The following is a 20,030-nucleotide window of genomic DNA, read 5'->3' on the forward strand; positions in this document are numbered from 1 at the left end:
TTAAAGAATTACTAATAAATGCACCTATTTTAAAATATCCAGATTTTTCAAAACCTTTTGTGCTAACCACTGATGCTTCAAATATAGCTTTAGGGGCTGTATTGTCACAAGGCAATCCACCAAATGATCAACCCATTGCTTATGCATCTAGAACCCTTAATGAAACAGAGCAAAAATATTCCACAATAGAAAAGGAACTCTTAGGAATAGTATGGGCTTGTAAATATTTTCGACCATATTTGTATGGACAGAAATTTAAAATTTACACTGATCACAGACCATTAGTTTGGCTGTTTAATCTAAAAGAATCTAATTCTAAGTTGGTTCGTTGGAGACTTCGACTTGAAGAATTTGACTACGAAATAATTTATAAGAAAGGTAGTTTAAACACCAAGGCTGACGCTTTATCTAGAATCCCAATTGACGCTTTGGAAACTGAATCTCTAGTTAATTGCCTAGGAAATATTGAAAGTGATATTTCGGAATTTCTAAACGATAATTTTGATCCTAATAATATTATTAATGAAATGGTAGCCGAAACAATTAAAGAAATCGAGCATGATTGTCAACCTAAAATTAATATTATTTCTGATGTATTAATTCATCCATCTAATAATAATAATCAAAGTGACACCTTATCGGAGACAGCACATAGCGTAAATGCTATAGATAACTATTCAAATATGACTATGTTAGATGAAATCATTAACAACAAAACTCATCAATGAATCATTAAAAAATCTCCTTACGATTCTTACAGTAAAGTTGAACGTGAAAATTCATTTTAAGGAAATGCAAATTCTTTCAAAGATCCCTTTCATGTGATATAATGTTTTAAAAATACTTAAATATACACCTAATAATCCAATTTAACTACAATTTTTATTAAACTTTGAAAGTATAAACTAAAATAAGTATATATAGAAAAAGATAGTTAGAGAGAAAAGAGGCCCCTTATCTAACTTACTCATAATATTATAACGTCCTATTGAATATACAGGGTGTCCGGAAAATACGTGTACAACGTTTGACGACAGACTCCTGACGTCAAAATATGTCGATCTAAGCCGACTTAGTTATATCCAAAATTGTCTCGTTTAGCCGGTAGAGGGCGTCAAAAATTTGTAAAAATATTGTTTTTTTACTAAATTACGTGAAAACCTGCTAATGGATTTTAATGAATTTTAGTATGTAGACTAATACTATAAAATGACGTTTTCTAGTAGTATAGTCACCGGCTGTAAATAAGTGGAAGTGTTATAAAAGTGATATAATACGTCAACATTTCTCCTCATTTTTTATATGAACGGCGTTATGACAACCCAGATATTTTGTCGAGTGACCGGAAGTATTTTGAAGCTATTTTACCTCTTTAATATTTCCCGGTGGATGAGCTGTTTCGCCCGGAAAAAAAAATTTACAATTACCTGCATACATCAAAGTAGGTATAATAAAGTTGAAATTATTTATTGTAAGAAACTAAGTAAACCAAAAACATTACTTAAGCAAATGTGTAAAATGACCGCCATCTTGCTGAATACACTTATCAATACTCTTTAAGAAATGAAATTGTACCCAATATTTTTACAAATTTTTGACGCCCTCTACCGGCTAAACGAGACAATTTTGGATATAACTAAGTCGGCTTAGATCGACATATTTTGACGTCAGGAGTCTGTCGTCAAACGTTGTACACGTATTTTCCGGACACCCTGTATAACTTAGTTCTATTTTTGTGAACTACATGTTCCTTATTATCTTTCAAGACCACTACATTTGGAGTGTCTTCCTTAACAACGACGTACGGACCCAGAAAGCAAGGCGTCATTAATTTATTACCGTCCTCGTTTTTAAGTAAAATCATATCCCCTGGCTTATACTCGATAGGGTTGACTCGTTTATCATATATCTCTTTTCGCTTTAATTTCGAATGTATTATGTTGTTTTTGGCGTCCTCGTGAGCTCTTTGTAATCGATATTTTAGCTCAAGAGGGTAACTTTCAAAATTATAAATAGGCTCTACAATATTAGTCAAATTATTGAGAATTTTACACTCTCTGCCAAAAATGAGTTCGAAAGGTGTGTATTTTGTTTCAGTGTGGACCGTTGTGTTATATGAAAAACACCAATAGGGAATCCATGTACTCCATTTGTCATTTAAATTTTCGGTTTGAATTCTTAAGTACGCACCTAATACTTTGTGCGAATTTTCTAATGCCCCGATACTTTCGTGATGGTAAGCTGTAGAATTAATCTGTTTTATATTTAAAAGTGTGCATATTTCCTTTACGGTGGAAGATATAAATTCCGATCCCCTATCAGTAGCAATCTCCTGTGGGATCCCGTATCGTAAGATAAAGTTTTCCACAAAAGATCTTGCCACAGACACAGAATCCTTGTTTTTTAAAGGATATGCCTCAACAAATTTAGTAAGTTCACAATGGAGTGTGAGGATGTAATTGAACCCGTCTGAATCGGTTGGTAATGGTCCTACAATGTCCAAATACACCTTCTGAAATGAAAAATTGGCAGTAGAAGTAACTACCATAGGTTCTCTGATATAGTGATTAGAATATTTCTGTTTTTGACATTTGTCGCACTTTTTAACAAAGTTATTAACGTCTATGTCTAAACCCGACCAGAAATAATATCTCTTAATGTTGTTTATCATCCTGTTTATACCTGCGTGACCACTAGTGGGAAGTAAATGGAAATCATTTAAAATAATTCTTTTTTCGTCCATATCTATTACTTTCTTAACTCCTTTTATTACTAGTATACGGGGGCCCCTCCAATTTACTGTATTTTTTATTCCATTACCTATTTCTTTAATAAACTCCATACTGGTATTATCTTTCAAAATAAACACTTCCTTTATTTTTGCTTTATTACTTATTCCAATCAGATCCGTCAACATTTCGTCTCGCGCCAATGTTGATCCGGCTTCCTGATAATAAAACAAACTAGACTGTGATTTAACAAATAAAAATTCCCAAAGTGTTCTGTCACGTATTTTTGTATAGATATTATTTGTGCTTGGGTCGCTATAATCAGTTCAACACCGATTTTTGGCGGTTTAAGAATTTCTACAATGTTCGGTTGATCAGGCCTAACATTTGCAGGATTATTCTTATCCCATTCAAATTCTTGTTCTTTTAAACCCTTAAACTGATTTCTAGTCATAACAGTCACTATATTATTGCTTAGACTTTTTAATTCCTCTGAAGTTAAATTAATCCTCGATAGAGCATCGGCAGTTACGTTTTCACTACCTCTTACGTATTCTATATAAAAATCGTACTCTTCCAGCCCCAAACGAAATTTTGTTAATCTACTCGAAGGGTCAGCCAAGCTAAATAAATACAAAAGAGGCTTATGGTCCGTTCGTATCTTAAATTTTCGACCATATAAATAAGGACGAAAATGTCTTACTGCCCAAAAATCGCTAATAGTTCTTTATGCATAGTGGGATAATTAATTTCTGCTTTGTTTAAACTTCTACTTGTATATGCTACCGGTTTATTATTTTTATTTGATAAAACTGCACCGATTGCAAAATTGGATGCATGCGTCTGAAGAATAAACTCATTTTGTTCAGAAAAATCGGGATAATCCAAAATTGGGTAGTTTGTTAGAGCGTTTTTCAACGTTTGAAAACATTCGTCGCATTCAACTGTCCATTCAAATCTTGCATACTTCCTACAGAGCTTGTTTAGGGGTACCGATAATTCCGCAAATTTTGGTATAAATTTCCGATAGTAGTTAGCAAAAGCTACAAACCGTTTTACCTCGTCAGAATTTTTTGGAGTTGGGTATTCCTTCAATGCGTGAATTTTATCTGGATCAGGCGATATCCCTTTTTCGCTAATGATATGGCCCAGATAAAGTATTTCTTTTTTTAAAAATTCGCATTTTAAAGGATTTAGTTTCAAGTTTACTTTTCGTAGCCGGTTAAAGACGTCTGTTAGATTTTTATTATGTTCGCTCAAATTTCTCCCAAACACAATCAAGTCATCTAGGTAAACAAAGCATTTTTCGTAATTGAGACCTGCCATGGCAACTGTCATTAGCCTAGAAAATGCACTAGGGCTGATTTTTAACCCCATTGGAAGCCTTTTCATTTGCCACTGGCCGCGATCTGTTGTAAAAGCTGTACATTTCCTACTTTGCTCGTCTAATTCAACCTGATAATAGCCTTGACTTAAATCTAAATGAGAAAAATAGAGAGCGCCTGCCAACGAATCTAAAATATCAACTACATTTGCTATAGGAAATTTAATGTCTACCAAAGTACGATTTAAAAATCTGTAGTCCAACACAAGCCTAGAACGCTTCTCTCCCGTTGAATCATTCTTTTTTGGCACTAACAAGACCGCAGAAGACCACTCGCTTTGAGCACTTTCGATAATGTCGTTTTCAAGCATTTGCGAAACTTGATTATTTATTTCGTCTTTTTTGGGTCTGCGCTAGCCTATAAGGTTTTACGTATACTGGTTGCGTATTGGTTTAATCTGGATTGACTGTTTATAAATATTTGTAACTGACAATTTATCTCCCGGCATATGAAATATGTCCGCATACTTCGCTGTGAGTCCTTCCATGGAACTTTTTCCTCTTCATTTAAGTAATTTAATTTTAACAAATCATACAATTTCTTTACTCTACTGACTGAAGTTTTTGGTTACTAAATTGACAACAAGTATAGTCGTTCAACCTTTCGGCCCTAGGTAAACAATTTTTTAAATAAACCTCACTTTCGCGAGTGTTCAAATTTTTATTGGTACTTCTCCGTTCTTTGGTTGCGCTATTACATCTGCCACAAATACACCCAGGCATATCTCATTCGGTAAACCACGCACTCCTCTGTCATTCCTGTTTTAATGTACTGAACAATTTCACATCTAGGCGGAATTACCAAAACATGATTATCTGTAGCCCTTAAGTCAAGAACTACTTTTTTGTCTTCGTTTAAAAGTGTCAATGCATTTTTTTCGTAATCTAGGTTAGCTTTGTATAACCTCAAGAAGTTTTCTCCAATTATTCCATTAGTACGGCATGGTAGAGATTCGAATATATAACATTTAATCCTAAATTTAATCTGTTCTACGTAAAGATTCAAGAAACTATAACCTATCGAAACTAATTTACCGCCTATACCTTTAATTTCTAATTTTTCTCTATACAAAGGTATGGATGGGTCCAAATATCTTAGTTGAAGTGCACCTAAGGATGCTCCTGAATCAATCAGAAATATACTTTTTTCTTATTTATGTAAAAAAAAAACTGAATTGAAGTAATTATCTGAGTAAGTAAAAATGTTTTCGCTATCGTTTCTGTTTTTAGGGACGAAAAAACGTTTCGCCGGTTTGATGAGTATTGTTTTCCTCACCTACATTTAATCCTTGTTCAGCAAAAGCAAAATTAACATTATGTCGGAATCCCCTAGTACCGTCACTACTGCGCTTCCTTGAAATCGCTGACCACGGAAATTTCTACTGCCTCGATTAAAATGTCCATTTCTTACGAATCTCTGGCTGTTATTGTTAAAATTAGCATAATTATTGTTACGAGAATTGTTATTATTAAATTGGCCTGAAGACGATCTAGCTCTATTGAAACCCCTATAAGAATTCCGATTACTGTTTCCTCTACCCCGATGACTCATGTTAAAACTTGGTTACCATCATTTAGAAAAGAATTCTCTTCGTCTTGTGCTTCTTTTATTGCATCTTTTAAATATTCGAAATTTCTTGCTGGAATAATGGTACTAAGCCTTTGGCTCCTAAGACCATTCGCGAACCTTCTAATAGCTGATTTTTCATTAATTGGTCTCAAAATTTTATAAATATCAGGGTCGTCGTTTGCTTGCGAAATCGTTAGACCAACAAAAAGGTCCTCTAGTTCTTTTCCAAATTCCTCAATAAATCTACTGCTTTGCTTTATAGAAAATAACTGTGCTTGAAGAGCCGTTGGTGATTTCGAGTCAAAGGTTAAGTTTTTATATCCGTTATAAGGGTTCTCGAGCGAATTATAGGTAGTTTTCAATCTTAGCTTGGCGTTGCTTGAAAGCCTAGTTTTTAAAATAAAATTGATTAATTTTTCTTTATCCTCGTTTTTAAGTGTAGAATTATAAAATTCAGCAGCTTCGATTAATTTTTTAGTATTTTCCTCGGAATCATTTAGTACAGGTAACAAGTTAGAAACTACTTTTATATCAAAAGACGCCATGATTGCCTCCGATTTGTTAGTATTTTGTTGACTTTGCCCAAAGCCAAAATTTCATCATACACTCTTTTAATTTTTTCCACAATATCTTTAACTAATAAAATGTTAGCTTGCTCTACTTCTGAGGCGTTTATTTTCCTATTTATAACAGCAACCTCCCCTTTGAGCTCGCCAAAAATAACTTTTGCTTCGTCAACCTTTTTTTGTACGTATGCCGATTGTCGTCTTTCGTAACTTGATTTAAATAAGTTAGTTTTTATATTATTTAAAGAGCCTAGTATTTCATTAAGTTTATCTCCCATAAGAACCCTTAAAAAATTTTCGACCATGTAAATAAGGACGAAAATGTCTCACAGCCTGTCAAAATGGAAACCCGAAGGGACTCCGTGGGCAGAACTAAAATCTGTACATAACCTACCATTAGGAGACTGGGGGAGACTGAACCCGAGATACAAAGTTATCACATAGGTAGAGCGTCTGGCTTTCTCTACGGAGATCTGAAACTCAGCAGCAATAACCACTCAGAGGACACATCGCTCTTCCCTCTCAGCATTCAGAGACGTGTGATTCCTCGAGAATATCTTTTAGGAGTTTTAAACGGACTAATTCGAGCCTCCAGTCTTCACTGTATCTCAAGGAAATCAATCTCAGATCTTAAAAGACCGAGAGCAGCATTGCTCGGAATTGGATTACATCTTATAGATGAAGTTAGTGTACAATCCGGAATGGTCACACTCGTGGAGATCATCCAACTTTGAAAAACTCTTCAATTCTATTCCACACAAATACCGTCATCATATCCATTATCAAATAATGATTTAAGTTCTTTAGGACGAAATTATATTCGGACACTGTATTTTCAGCAATATATACAAAAACACATACCAGAAAGACATAGACGAGAGCATCTGGATCTTCGCAGATATCAATGATCCGACACTTGTCGGCCTGTATGTTTTATCTGAAAAGGTCACAAAACTTTGTATTCCAATAAGTTGACAAACATGAGAAAGTAGCTATTAGGTATACAAAGACAAGGTAGTCACTCTAAAGACCCAATGCATGTTAGATTCGATCCCGGTGACAACAGCCTCAAATGTCTTCAGAGTAGATCAAGAAGTTCGACACGCATGCAAAGAAATACCCGTAATGTTGGATCACGACGAAGTCCCCAATATCATTGGAAAGCGGAAGCTATTGTTCCTGCATATAAAATATTAGTTCCCATTCCGATTAGAAAAGGGTGTATGTAATCTGCCTACTATCCAACCGAAGAGGATCCAAATCCATTGATATCCGGGATGCGACTATTTCTTCCCCTCGGACCTTGAAAATCCGGGAGAGGGCCACGTGGAGGCGTCGCGCCAGTTCGTACCCATATCCGCAGCAGGTCTCCAAGGTGAAGAGCCTCTAGTCGATAGAATAATGTAGGTAAGGGATCCGAGGGCAAATTGGATCCGTAACTTCGGGATAAGGATTGGCTCTGAGGATCGGGGCGTGTCGGGCTTGGCGAGGAAGCAGGAACTGGTTAACGAGCCGGGCCTGGGCGAGGTGACGGTTTCGGCTGATCCCAGCTCGGTCCCGCACCTTGGCCTCCTGCGGAACCGCTTTGCTGCGAGGCCCGATGAATTTCGGTTTGTCGGTGTCCTCTTCGGCCGCTATTTAACGATCAGCTCAGAACTGGCACGGACCGGGGGAATCCGACTGTCTAATTAAAACAGGACTGACTTGACTGTCCCTACCCACTAGTAGTAGTCTTGACGTGTTTTGTGATAGCTCCGATAAAAATCGAAATAAGAGCGGACATTCTAGTACGATTACGAAGATATTTGGTGGGCGGACACACATAGTGGTTGCCGAGGTGGTGCTCAATTTTGGTCCGATTTGGTTAAGGGAAGCCCGAGATTTGAGTGGATATAGTTTTGAAAGGGGTGAGTGTTTTTACCCATAAGAATTCAGGGTGTTCCCGTTAAAGGAGCCCTAAAATATTTGGTGTGCGGGTGTGTCAGGGGGGTGTAAACCTGCTCAGAAAAATTGGCGGAAAACAGCAAAGGATTAACAAGAAATTGTTACAGACCGTTATTGACAGTTATCGACGGTAAAGTGACGGTATACGGGGTTTCTGAAAAAACCTGATTTTTCGGGATTACGGGGGAAGAAGGTGATTTCCTCGTGGAAAACCGGGAAACAGGAGTAGTTTTTTCGGGAAAAAGGGCCAAGTGACTAATAACGACAAGGGTAGATAGTTTTCAAATTTATTTTTCATTTACCGGTTTGTTACCGGTAAACTGGTGGTATCACCTAACAAAATAACAAAATGAGTGAGGAAAAGATGGAGGCAGCACGCAGTAGCATGGAGGTGAAGATTGAGGCGTTAAGAAAGAAGAAGGCGGAGGCAGAAATGGAGCTCAACAAATCATTGGTTGAGTTACAGAGGCAGAGGGATGAGCAGTTTAAGGGGCGGATAGACAGGGCTATAGAAGAGGATTTTTCGGAGGAGGAGGGAGATTGTGAGATAGGGGGAAAGAAAGATAGTGTTGTAGAAGTGGTGGGAAATGTTAGTGATAAGGAAGTTAGGATTAGTTTTAATGAATTGGTGGGAATAGTAATAGAACGCACGTCGGCGGTAAAAGGGGGAAAAATGAGGTTTAACACTGGGGATATGGCGGAGGTGAATAGGGTGATGCATGTCATTATGGCAAGGCATACGGAACTGGAAACCAAGTACAGGGAGAAAGTTCTTGACTTTGTGAAATTAGAGGAAAATTTTGCATGGTTAAAGCATTACCAAGAGCAAGAGAGGAATAGGTTTATACATGAGATAGGTAGGTTACAGAGGGAAATAGAAATTACAAAGGAACTAGGGAAAATGAGGGAGGCACTGCAAAGGATTGAGGCAAAAGACTGTAGAAAGGATTGGCAGAGTGAGTATGAGGGGTTTGATAAAAAAGAGCAGTGGAAAGTGAGGGAGTGAAAGTGGGGCGTGGAAGTAGAGAGTTGGTTAAAGAAGGTCGAAATGGGAACAATAAAGAGCTAGTTGGGGTAGAGGATAGGAGTTTGGATAGGAAAGTTAGTAAACAGTTGCAAACGGGTACTGAGAGTGAGTCGGAGTGGGAAACGGTTGCCAAAAAGAAGAAAACTTTCGCGGACGTAGCTAAGTTGGGGAGGGCTAGGTTGGCCAAAGAAAGGCCGGGATGGAAAACCCCACCTCGAGTAGTTCCGACGCAAGGACATGAATTGAGGGTCAAGAAAGAGGGAAAGAAGGGGTTGGAATGGGTAAGGGAAATAAAGGATATTATTAAGATTTGGGAGTTAGGGCAATTCGAACTATTAAGGAGGTAGAAGAGGGAAAGGTTTTAATAGTGTTTGAAAAATTAGAGGACTATGAAAAGGTTAGGGTGTTTATGGAGGGTGTTGATGGGATAATGTTGGGAAATACGGGTGGAATTCTACCAAAGTTAAAGTTATCAGGAGTAGAGAAAGGTTATAAGGATGAGGAAATTATTCAGGCGGTTCTTGATGAGAATCCGGAACTGTTTGAGGAGAGAGAGAGTGTTTTTTGGAAGGAAGGCATGAGAGTGGTGTATAGGAAGCCGTGCCTTAATAAGTTCAAGGAAAACATAATTTTGGAAATGAGAGGAGAAACATTCAGGAAGATGGTTAAGGCTGAAAGGATCTACCTAGACATGCGGGTGATCTATGTGGAGGAAAGCACCGAGATTGGAGTCTGTTTCAGGTGCAGTAGGTACGGTCATACGGGCGGTCGTTGTAAGGAAGCGAAGTGTTGTTACAGATGTGGAAGTGAGCATGAGGGGCGTGAATGTGAGAAGGATGTTGAGTGGGACTGCGCAAACTGTAAAAGGGCTGGGGTGGCTATTGGGGAAAGGAGGCATATGGCGATAGACAAGAGGTGCCCGGTGTACAGGAGAAAGGTGGAGCAGCGCAGGGGCATAACAAGCTATTAAATGGGGACAAAATTTTTACAAGTAAACTTGGGACGGGGGAGAGACGCTACGGACGTAATGAGACAATACGTGACTGAGAGAGGGGTGGATGTAGTTATGGTATCTGAGCCATATGTGCGTGAAACTGAATGGATGGGTTTTAAGAAGTTTGGAAAGGCTAACGGTAAGGCCGAGGTGTGGGTGAGAGAAGGCGTTAAGGGGTGGGAAATTTCTAGTGAGACGGATGAGAATGTGGTTAAGGTAAACGTTAAGTTGGGAGGAAAGGTCATGGTAGTGGTGGCCGTGTATGATGAACCGGGTGGAAGGACGAATGAACGAGTGAAAGGTAGAATGGCTGAGTGGGGGAGGCATAAGGGACCCACCATTGTTGCTGGCGACTTCAACGCCAAGCATGAGGCTTGGGGAGGTATAATTACCGACCCCAGGGGCGAGGAGTTGTTGGAGCTGGCAATAATGTTTGGGTGGGAGTTGGCGAATGATTCGGGGCAGGGACCTACTTTTGAAAGCGTGAATGGGCGTAGTTGGGTGGATGTGACATGGACTAGGGGAGTTGAAATTGTTGATTGGAGAGTGGAAGATATTGAGACTCTCAGTGACCATAAGTACATCACCTACGCGGTCAAAGGATTACTGGACAGTAGGACAACGGACAAGTGGGAATATGATTTCGGGCGGACAGACTGGGATAATTTTAAGGGGTTACTGGAGGGACATGACTGGGGGACTATGGACAGTAAAGAACAGGTAGAATTGGAAGCGGTTAGGGCGCAGACTAAATGCAGCGAAGCCTGCAGGTTAATCAGGAGAGTGAAAGTATCTGCAAGAGAATTGAATGATTGGTGGGATAACGAATTGATGGAAGTAAAGAGGAGAGTGAATGGGTTTAGGCGAGAGTTTCAATACAACAACAGACTAGGAATCGACTCACGACTGACAAAGTTTAGGTACTATGAAGAAAAGTTTAAATATAAGAAGTTAATAAGACGTAAAAAAGCGGAAGCAAGACTAAAAGACTTAGAAGAAATCACAACAGAGGAAGGGTGGGATAGGGTTTGGGAGACAATTAATAAATGGGGAGTTAGGAGGGGTGAAAAGCGACTAATGACGAGAGACGGACGTGAATTGGACGAGGGTGATGACTGGGACCTTGCGCTGCTCGACGAGTATCATCCGGTACCTACGGATGAAGAAGAACAATCTAGAGTAAAATATGAGGCAAACAGAAATTCAGGGATTGGGAAAGTTGCTGGATGTGGGGTATATGATAAGGTTTTCCTAGAACAGGAAATTGAAGGGGTAATCAGTAGCCTGAAGAGGAGGAAGGCTTGTGGAGACGATCGGATACCCAATGAGTGCGTTAAGCATGTATGGGATGTATGGAAGGGTGATTTGGTTAGTTTGTATGGAGCGTGTTTAAGGTTGGGTGTCTTTCCGAGTGTATGGAAGGAGGCAAGGGTCAGATGGCTGCCCAAGAGTAGTGGTGGGGTAAGGCCGATCAGCCTGCTTCCTACATTTGGAAAGATACTAGACAAATTGTTGAATAGGCGAATGGTAAATTGGTATGAGAGAATGGGGTTATTCAATGAAAGACAATTTGGGTTTAGGTCAGGGAGAGACACGGTTGGGGCATGGAAGAGTATTATGGAGAAAATGGCGGAGTTTAAAGGAAAAGGGTGGCATGTGTTGGTGGTCACGCTTGATTTGAAGAATGCCTTCAATATGGCGTGGCCTCCATATGTGGATGAGAGGATGCAAGTGGACGGAGTTCCGGCCACAATGAGGGAGTGTGTTTGGGATTTTTTGAATGGGAGAAAGGTGAAGAGTGGAAGGGTCACGAAGGACATTGTAAGGGGCTGTCCACAGGGATCGAGCTTGGGCCCGACCTTGTGGTTAGTGTGTATGAATAAGTGGCTGCGGAACATTAGTATGGCTGATGATAGAGGAGAAGTTTATGGACAGGCCTTTGCTGATGACCAGGTGCTTTTGGTGGCTGGTGTGTCAGTGAAGGAGATTGAGAGGAAATGGCAGGAGGCGTGGAGGAGATGTTGCTCATGGGAGGATAAAACCAGGATGGGGTACAACCAGGGGAAGACGAAAGCAATGTTTGTGGAGGTAAAGAATAAGATTAGGCCTCCTGTCGTTAAAATGGGAGAATGGCGGGTTGAATGCATGGAATGGGTGGAGGTGTTGGGTATCCGATGGGACAAGAAGTCTCTCTTCATCGAGCATGTGTCAATAGCACGGGGTAAGTTGGGGGAGGCTTCGATTAAATTAGCTGGTCTATGTAGGAATAACTGAAAGATAGACAAGGAAAAGATCAAGATGGTAGCGGAGAGGGTGGTACAGCCAGCAGCTCTGTATGGGGCAGAGGTTTGGGGAGGAAGGGCGAGGGATTCTAGGGTAATCAAGCATCTTGCGGCGGCTCAGAGAAAATTTCTTTTGGCTGCTGCAAGATGTTATAGGACAGTGGCAACAGAAACGTTGAGGGTTATAACGGGGATGCCGCCTTGGCATTTGTTGGCGGAATGTGTGTGGAAGTTCAGAGTGGAAAGGAAGGATGAAAAGATTATGAATGCGGCGAGTGAATGTGATAGGCCTTTTCCGGGTTGGGAACTTTGGCACAAGGGGGACAGGGAATATGAAGGGTGGAAGAAGGTTTGGGTAGATGCGTCAGTGGGTGAATGGGGTACTGGAATAGGTGTAGTCGGAGAAGAGGTGATCATTGCACAGAAGTGGGACGAGATAGAGAGGAACAGTTTGGAGGCGGAGCTATTGGCAATTAAGGAGGCAATTGCATGGGTGGAGAAGGAAAATGAAGGATGTTTCCTCATCCTTACTGATTCTAGGCTGGCGGTAGAATTCCTTGGAAAGGATAGTATCCATAAATTGGTGGAACAGATTAGGAATAGGGTGGGGAGCTGTAGGATGGGTGGGAAGACAGTGGCGCTTGAATGGATTCAACGGGAAAGTAAAGGTATCATAAGGGCAGATAGGGTTGCTAGGGGTGCCAGGGTGGCAGCTGAGAAGCAGGACCTAGGTAATATTAAGTTATGGGATAGGAAGGGGATAGGAAGGGGATTAGGCGTAGAGAAAAAGACTGGGTAATTGGTAATTGGCAATTGGAGTGGGACGGTTCGGAAAAAGGGAGGGAATTATATGAGTTTTGTAGGGAGGTAGGGCACGATAGGTTGCCATTGTCCTTCAAGGGCAGTCAGTTGTTGACAGGACATGGTAACCTAAAAAGGTTTGGTTTGAAAAGGGAGGACGATCATTGTGTTTGTGGGGGGGGCAGGGAAACTGCCAAACATGTTAGGGAAGAATGTGTTAGGGTTGACAGGTTGAAGGGGAGAGAAAAGATGAATGGGAGAGAGTCATGGTCCAACAAAGCGTCGTGCCGCGCGACGCTTGCCCTCCTTGGAAATAGTTGAAGTGGGATCCCTGACGCCTGTGAGCGAGCCCTCCTCAGTGTTAACCGCCTCCGCCGTCGGCCATGGAAGCGAGCGAACGGAGACTGCTGCTTTGTTACCCGACGGGTTCGAGCAGTGTCTTCGGGAACTCGTGGAAGTGGTCGACGGCGTTTCCATGCCCCTCAGGCAGATTGCTACTTTGGCGATCAGCGGGACGGTAGCCGAACTCCAAGCTGCCATCAGCAGCTGGCTCCGTCCCCTTGTCAAGCCCAAAGACCATGGGCCGAGGACGGCCAAACCGCAACGCTCCTACGGTCAGCGGACGTGATGACCGCGCGTCCAATTACAAGAAGGCTCAGGACCTATTCCGACGTGACCCAGCGGGGCTAGTAGACACTCTCCTTCAGGGAGTGTCGCTTGATAGCGACCCAGAGACACCCTCGGTCGAGGGCGTCGAGAGTCTGTTCGGGGGGATTTTTGAAACCCCGTCGGTGGCCGACGACAGGGAAGTCGGCGTCGGAGGTGCACAAGAAGCACCCATAAGGCCTATTACGGTCGAACATGTCAGGGCCGCTAGGCGCGGTTGGCAAAACTCAGCCCCGGGTCTCGACGGGATCCGGGTAGCTGATGTTAAGGCGCTCAATAACATCGAGCTTGCCATACTATTCAACGCCCTATTGGGCAGGCGTGTCATCCTTCCGGAGTGGAAGCAACTCCGGGCGACACTTGTTCACAAAAGTGGGGACCATAAGGACCCCGCTAATAGGGTTCTTGCACAGAAAATATTTATAGACATTTTTTATTTTAGGGAGTAGTACGTCATTAAAATAACCCCACCCCAAAATATTAATTTTCTTTTTTATGTTATAGTGAAGATATCTTGAAATGAAAATCCTACAAATTTTCATACTTTATTCCCGCGCAAAATCAATTATGATGGGCCTGACGTAACAGACCCGTAAAACGTTGCCTATTCACACCGCATACAGTTAGTACAATTTCAAAATAATTTCAGGTTTGAGCTATGTTGCCATATTTATTAGAAAATGCAGTTAACAGAAACTCAAACAAGTATGTGTGGGTGGGTATATTATGAGGTTTTTATATCTGAGATGTCAGTTATAAAACTACGTCTTTTCCTTTAGTACAAAAGAGAAATAAAACTATTTACCATAAATTGAAAAACTCGTAAATATTACAATTCTATGAAAAACACAAATTATTAAGAATTAGAAGACAATCCGACAACGTTGCAACATAAAATTATACTATTTTTTTGACAGTAATGAGTACTGACATTTGACATGCCCTTGCCGTTTTGCGGTTTGTGTCTCGTGTTTGGTAATTTGGTTTTGTTTTGAATTTGAAAGAGTTTAGTGCTGTTGAGTTCAACTGTTTTAATTTTTTTTTAAACATGACCGAGTTAGGGTTTGTGAAAGCCGATTCACGGAATCTACCTACAGTGGATGCTGTTATGGTGGCTAATTTTTTTGCAGAAAGTGATGTTTTTCACTGTGCTGAAATTCGTGGGGTTAAAGCTGAAAGGTAATAATACAATAAAATAAATAATTCAGTTATGTGTAGAAAGGTGCACTTTGTAAAATAACATAATAATAACAATATTGGTTTTAGTGCTGGGAGGCAAAATTATGGTGATTCTGCGATAGGGTATGTGCAAATAAAGCGGGAAGCTAACATATGTACAGTCAAAGGAAAAATATGTCCAGAGCACAAAGTAAGAGGGAAATCTTACAGTCAAACCATCACTCTGGATGAGCAAGCAGAAACAGTTATTAGCTGTGATTGTCATGACTGTGCTGCATCTTCCGGTATTTTTACTTAATGTTTTATCAAGTATTTATTTATAATTTAATTTTGTTTATTAGGAGGCTGTAAACATATGATTGCTTTCCTAATGTGGCTGCACAGACGAAGTGAAGAACCATCACCAACAGAAGTAAAATGTTACTGGAAAAAATCAACATTCCAACCTCTGTTGGATCAAGCATTAAATTCATCACACTTGATGATTTTGGTGCCTCAGCTGGAAAAGTAAATCCAAAATCAAATCCTGATGAGTTCTTGTCTTCAGTTATTCAGAAGGCTAAGGAAACAGGATCTCAAATGCAGCTGCTCAAACACTACTCAGAAGAACCAACTGAAAAGCAACTTAGTATCCATAAATTGGTGGTACTTTTTTTACAGAAAAGTGGTAATAATGATGCAGATGCATTTTGCAACTTTGCAAGTACACAAATGTCAATTGATGTATGTCAAAAAGCCTGCATAATGACAACTGAGCAGTCAGATTCAAAGTTGTGGCATGACTTAAGATATGCTCGAGTTACTGCATCAAAAATCTATGAATTTGCGAAATGCAAAACAGCCCCTGGTTCACTTATAGAATCTGTAACTGGTGGAATTAAAATTAAAGAGACCAATGCTATGAAAAGAGGAAAACTATTGGAAAAGAAAGTTTTGCAGACAGTTGAGAAACTGACAAACATCAACTTTAAAGCAACAGGCTTGCTAATATCACCAGGACATCCACTTCTAGGGGCATCAACAGATGGAATCTCTGAACAATATGTGTTGGAAATAAAGTGTCCTTCAAAAGAAAAAACAGTGTGTTTGTACATTAAGAATGGAGAAATTGTGAATAAATGTAAAGCACAAATACAGTTGCAAATGCACCTTTTTGGAAAACAAAAGGGTATCTTTTGTGTTGCAGACCCATTTTTTGAAACTAATGGAAAAGTGAGTTTGTTGTATGTGGACTACGATCAAGAATTCACTGAAAATTTAATAGAAGCAGCAGAAGCATTTTGGAAAGAGAATGTATTTCCCTTTTTACTTAGTAGTTTTAAAAAACATTAGCTGGTTAGTTTTGTTGACTTTAGAGTATGTATGTATTTCTGATTTTTCTCTTTCTGATATTTTTGTAAATACATTTGTAGAGATCTTAATTTTGTTTTCTTTTTTATTAAAGCTATTAAAGGGTTTGGGGTTGTTAGTTTAATAATACAAAATAAAATTATATTGTAGTAGTAAATTGGCTAACCTGGAAACATTAGAACCACTTCCTTGCTGCAAATAAAAAAATCATTTTTGAAAATTAAATTATTCTATTTGAATAACTAGAAAAAGAAAAAAATTAATAATATTTATTTAGCATAAAAACTACATAATCTATCAAATATAACATTACGTGTACAAAAGACACAGTGCTATCCACTACAACAAGACACATGTTTATATAAATTTAGGTAATATCACAGTAATGTGTAACAAAACTAATGATTATCCTTTTATTAAAGGATCTTGTAAATTTACTAATCCACAAGCTATGTTTACAACATGGTCAGTTAAGGGTGTAACATAGTTAGTTGAAGTTGTAACAGTTCATTGACATGCATAGCTAAGTATTCTTATTAATCGTATTGCATCAATCGGTTCGCTATTATAAGTATTTTATGTATACACAGCAACCTATATTATATTGTATGAGTAGGCATAATAGAGTACGATAAATATAAGCGATTTATTCAGCAAATATATATTGAATACAGGGAACTTGCCGAGTATCATTTACTACCTTTACATGGCGATCCTGCTAATTTTTCGTGGACTTCTGATTAAATAGTAAAAAGTAAAAGTTAAAAGAAAAGTGTAGTGCCATTGGTTGTGTTTCGTAATGTATCCGATGCCGACAAATCTGCTTAGGAGCTGAGCGTGGTATAAATGTGAGCTAAGATGGGGCAAACCAAGTCAAAAGATACCAAGCAAGAAGTAACGGAAAATGGCGTAGTTAACTCCAATTTTATAGTACAAGAAGCTGAGTACAACATCACTAAAGACGTCAAAGTGATTCTGTATCTTATTTTCGCAATGTTGGCAATGCTCTTATTGTGGAGAATTATTCGGGCTGTCAAGAAAAATATGAAGAAGCAGATCCGCCGCGACATGGCAGCAGTCTCTTTAGCATCTATAAGAGAAACGTAATGCTGAGTAAGTAAACGTAAGAGCTGTTCCGGAAAGCGTGTGCGCGACAGCGCGTATGTACAGTGATAGTGATGTGCTGTTTATTGTGCACAAACTCAACAAACTCAAGTGTCTTCAGTGTTAAGTTCTTATGTGTAACTGTGCAAAAGAAAAGTAAGCAATAATTAGTCGTAGTAAATAGTTTATTAAACTGGGTTTTATAATGAAACTTTTAAGTTGATTTCAATTCAGGCATTTAAAAATTTTATTATAGGTATTATTGTCTATATGACTATTCTGTAGTTACTATCTTTAAACTGCAGTATTTGGATCAATTTTATTATTTTTGATAAATGACTAGTAAAGGATTAACAGAAGTTAAGAAAATTTACGAAACTGCAAAAAGCTTTTCAAGTAATATCAATAAAGAATCTACCGAGAGACGCGGAAATTTAGACAGAGTAAATAAATTACTTGTACAGATTGGTTTAATCGAAAAAGAGTTAAGCAACTTTAAAACTCAAGTTTTAAAAGAGAGTCAGAGCCCAGAGGAATTATTGGCAGCAGCAGCGCCCTATATAAAAGAAACTGAAAAACTAAATTTTAATTCCAGACAAACACTGCTAGAACGTTTAAAAAGTATCGTTGAAATATCAAAAATGTCGACAAGCACCGTAGAATTTTTTAGTTTGGCTAGTAAATTAGTTCCAAGTCAATTCGATGGTAACTCCGAAAATTTACAGTCATTTTTAGATGCATTAACTTTACTTAAAAACAATTGCGAAAATCAACTTGCTAACGCTGTAGCTTTCGTGAAAACTCGTTTGACCGGAAAAGCGCGAAGTCTTATTACGAATGAAAATACAATTGACGACATAATTTTTAAACTTCAAAATTCGATTAAAGGCGAAACTTCACAATTATTGACTGCAAAAATTTTACATCTGAAACAAAACGATAAAGAAGCCGCAAAATATGCTTCTGAAGTGGACGCATTAGCGCAAAAATTACAAACAGCCTATATTACAGAGGGCGTACCAGCGGAAGTTGCCCAACGGTACACGGTTGAAAATACTGTGCGAGCATTTAGCCAAAATGTCAGTAGTGAAAGAGTTCGATTAATAATGGAGGCTGGCACGTTTTCTTCGGTACAGGAAACTATTACTAAGTTTGTGAATGTTAGTTCGTTGGCACCGTCTTCGGCAAATATTTTTCAGTTTAGGCAAAACAATTTTCATAATGCGCGACGTCACTTTAGGGGCACAGGTCCACGTAATAATAGTTATAACCAGCATTTCGATAGGAGTTTCAATAGATATTCTAACAGTTACAATAGAAATTCTAATAATTTTGGAAACAATAGAGAACAATTTAGAGGCAGTAATAGAAGCAGAGGCACATTTAATAGAGGTTTTAATCGTGGTAACACATCTGCTAGGTACTATAGAGGCTCTAGTCCTAATTTTGTTGGCTTTTCGGAGTCGGGAAACGGATTGGAGCACCAATCGAGCCAAGAAGCGACTCGGTTGGGCGATATGTAACCATATATAGTTTTACTCTGACATTTTCAAATTTTGTGAAAGTTGAGTTAGAAATGACTGGTTCAGTTAGTACGCTACTAGTAGACACCGGAGCTGACATATCAATTTTTAAACGTTTATCAGTAAATCCTGATCAAATAGTTGATTTTTCTCGAGCCACTAGCATCAAAGGTATCACAGAAGACCGAACTAATTCATTAGGTGTTGCAAACACAAATATTTTTATCCAAGGGTGTACGTTACCTCACCAATTTCATATAGTTGATTCTAATGTTCCAATACCATGTGACGGAATATTGGGTAGAGATTTTGTAGTTGCTTACCAATCAATAATAGATTATTCTAACTGGAATATGACGGTACACTTAAAACACAAAAAGTTAACAATTCCAATTTTAAGCAGTCCTGAAAAGAATGTGTTCCATATTCCTTCTAGATGTGAAGTTATTAGAGAGATTGACGTTTTGAAACATTTGACACACGACGTTGTGGTGTTAAATAAAGAATTAAAGCCTGGTGTATACTTAGCTCGTAGTATAGTATCTCAAAAACATCCGCTTGTAAAAATCTTAAACACAACATTTGAAAATGTAACTGTAGACATATCTAATCTTGAAACTATCAGTCTCGATAAATTTAACATTTACAACATAGAAACAGAAAATCAAGATAGACATGTTCAACTCTTAAAAGAACTTAATCAAGATGTCCCAGACTTTGTTAAAAAAGATCTGCTACAACTTTGCGAAGATTATTCAGACGTTTTTGGATTAGAAACAGATAAATTAACATTTAACAACTTTTACACACAAAAATTAAAAGTTATTAAAAAAAAACCTATTTATATTAAAAATTATAGAGCTCCCAGAGCACTTAAAGATGAAACAAATCGACAAGTCGAAAAATTGTTA

General features: G+C 38.8%; 1 protein-coding gene and 1 long non-coding RNA gene across 2 annotated transcripts in view; one reads left to right on the forward strand and one right to left on the reverse strand.

Annotated features, from left to right (window-relative positions):
* Nucleotides 1-7,957, reverse strand: part of LOC145735648 (uncharacterized) — a 189,858-nt gene extending 181,901 nt beyond the window's left edge. The window contains exon 1 of the long non-coding RNA XR_014179716.1: nt 7,813-7,957. This is a non-coding gene — a long non-coding RNA (uncharacterized LOC145735648). The remainder of the gene's footprint in view (nt 1-7,812) is intronic.
* A 6,471-nt stretch (nt 7,958-14,428) lies between these two features.
* LOC145735191 (uncharacterized) lies at nt 14,429-15,575 on the forward strand. The gene is made up of 2 exons (XM_081988993.1): nt 14,429-15,142; nt 15,230-15,575. Exons 1-2 carry the CDS (start codon nt 15,012-15,014, stop codon nt 15,438-15,440), a joined length of 342 nt encoding a protein of 113 aa, XP_081845119.1. The 5' UTR covers nt 14,429-15,011; the 3' UTR covers nt 15,441-15,575.
* Nucleotides 15,576-20,030: the final 4,455 nt, after the last annotated feature.

Source organism: Ips typographus, linkage group LG11 (genome assembly GCF_016097725.1).
Source record: "Ips typographus isolate SLU linkage group LG11, UJ_Ityp_2.0, whole genome shotgun sequence".
Lineage (NCBI taxonomy): Eukaryota > Metazoa > Arthropoda > Insecta > Coleoptera > Curculionidae > Ips > Ips typographus.

Coding starts and splice junctions, on each gene's coding strand:
- LOC145735191 (XM_081988993.1), top strand. CDS start 15,012: ATGACCGAGTTAGGGTTTGTGAAAGCCGATTCACGGAATCTACCTACA. Junction 15,143..15,229: donor CGTGGGGTTAAAGCTGAAAG/GTAATAATACAA, acceptor TATTGGTTTTAG/TGCTGGGAGGCAAAATTATG.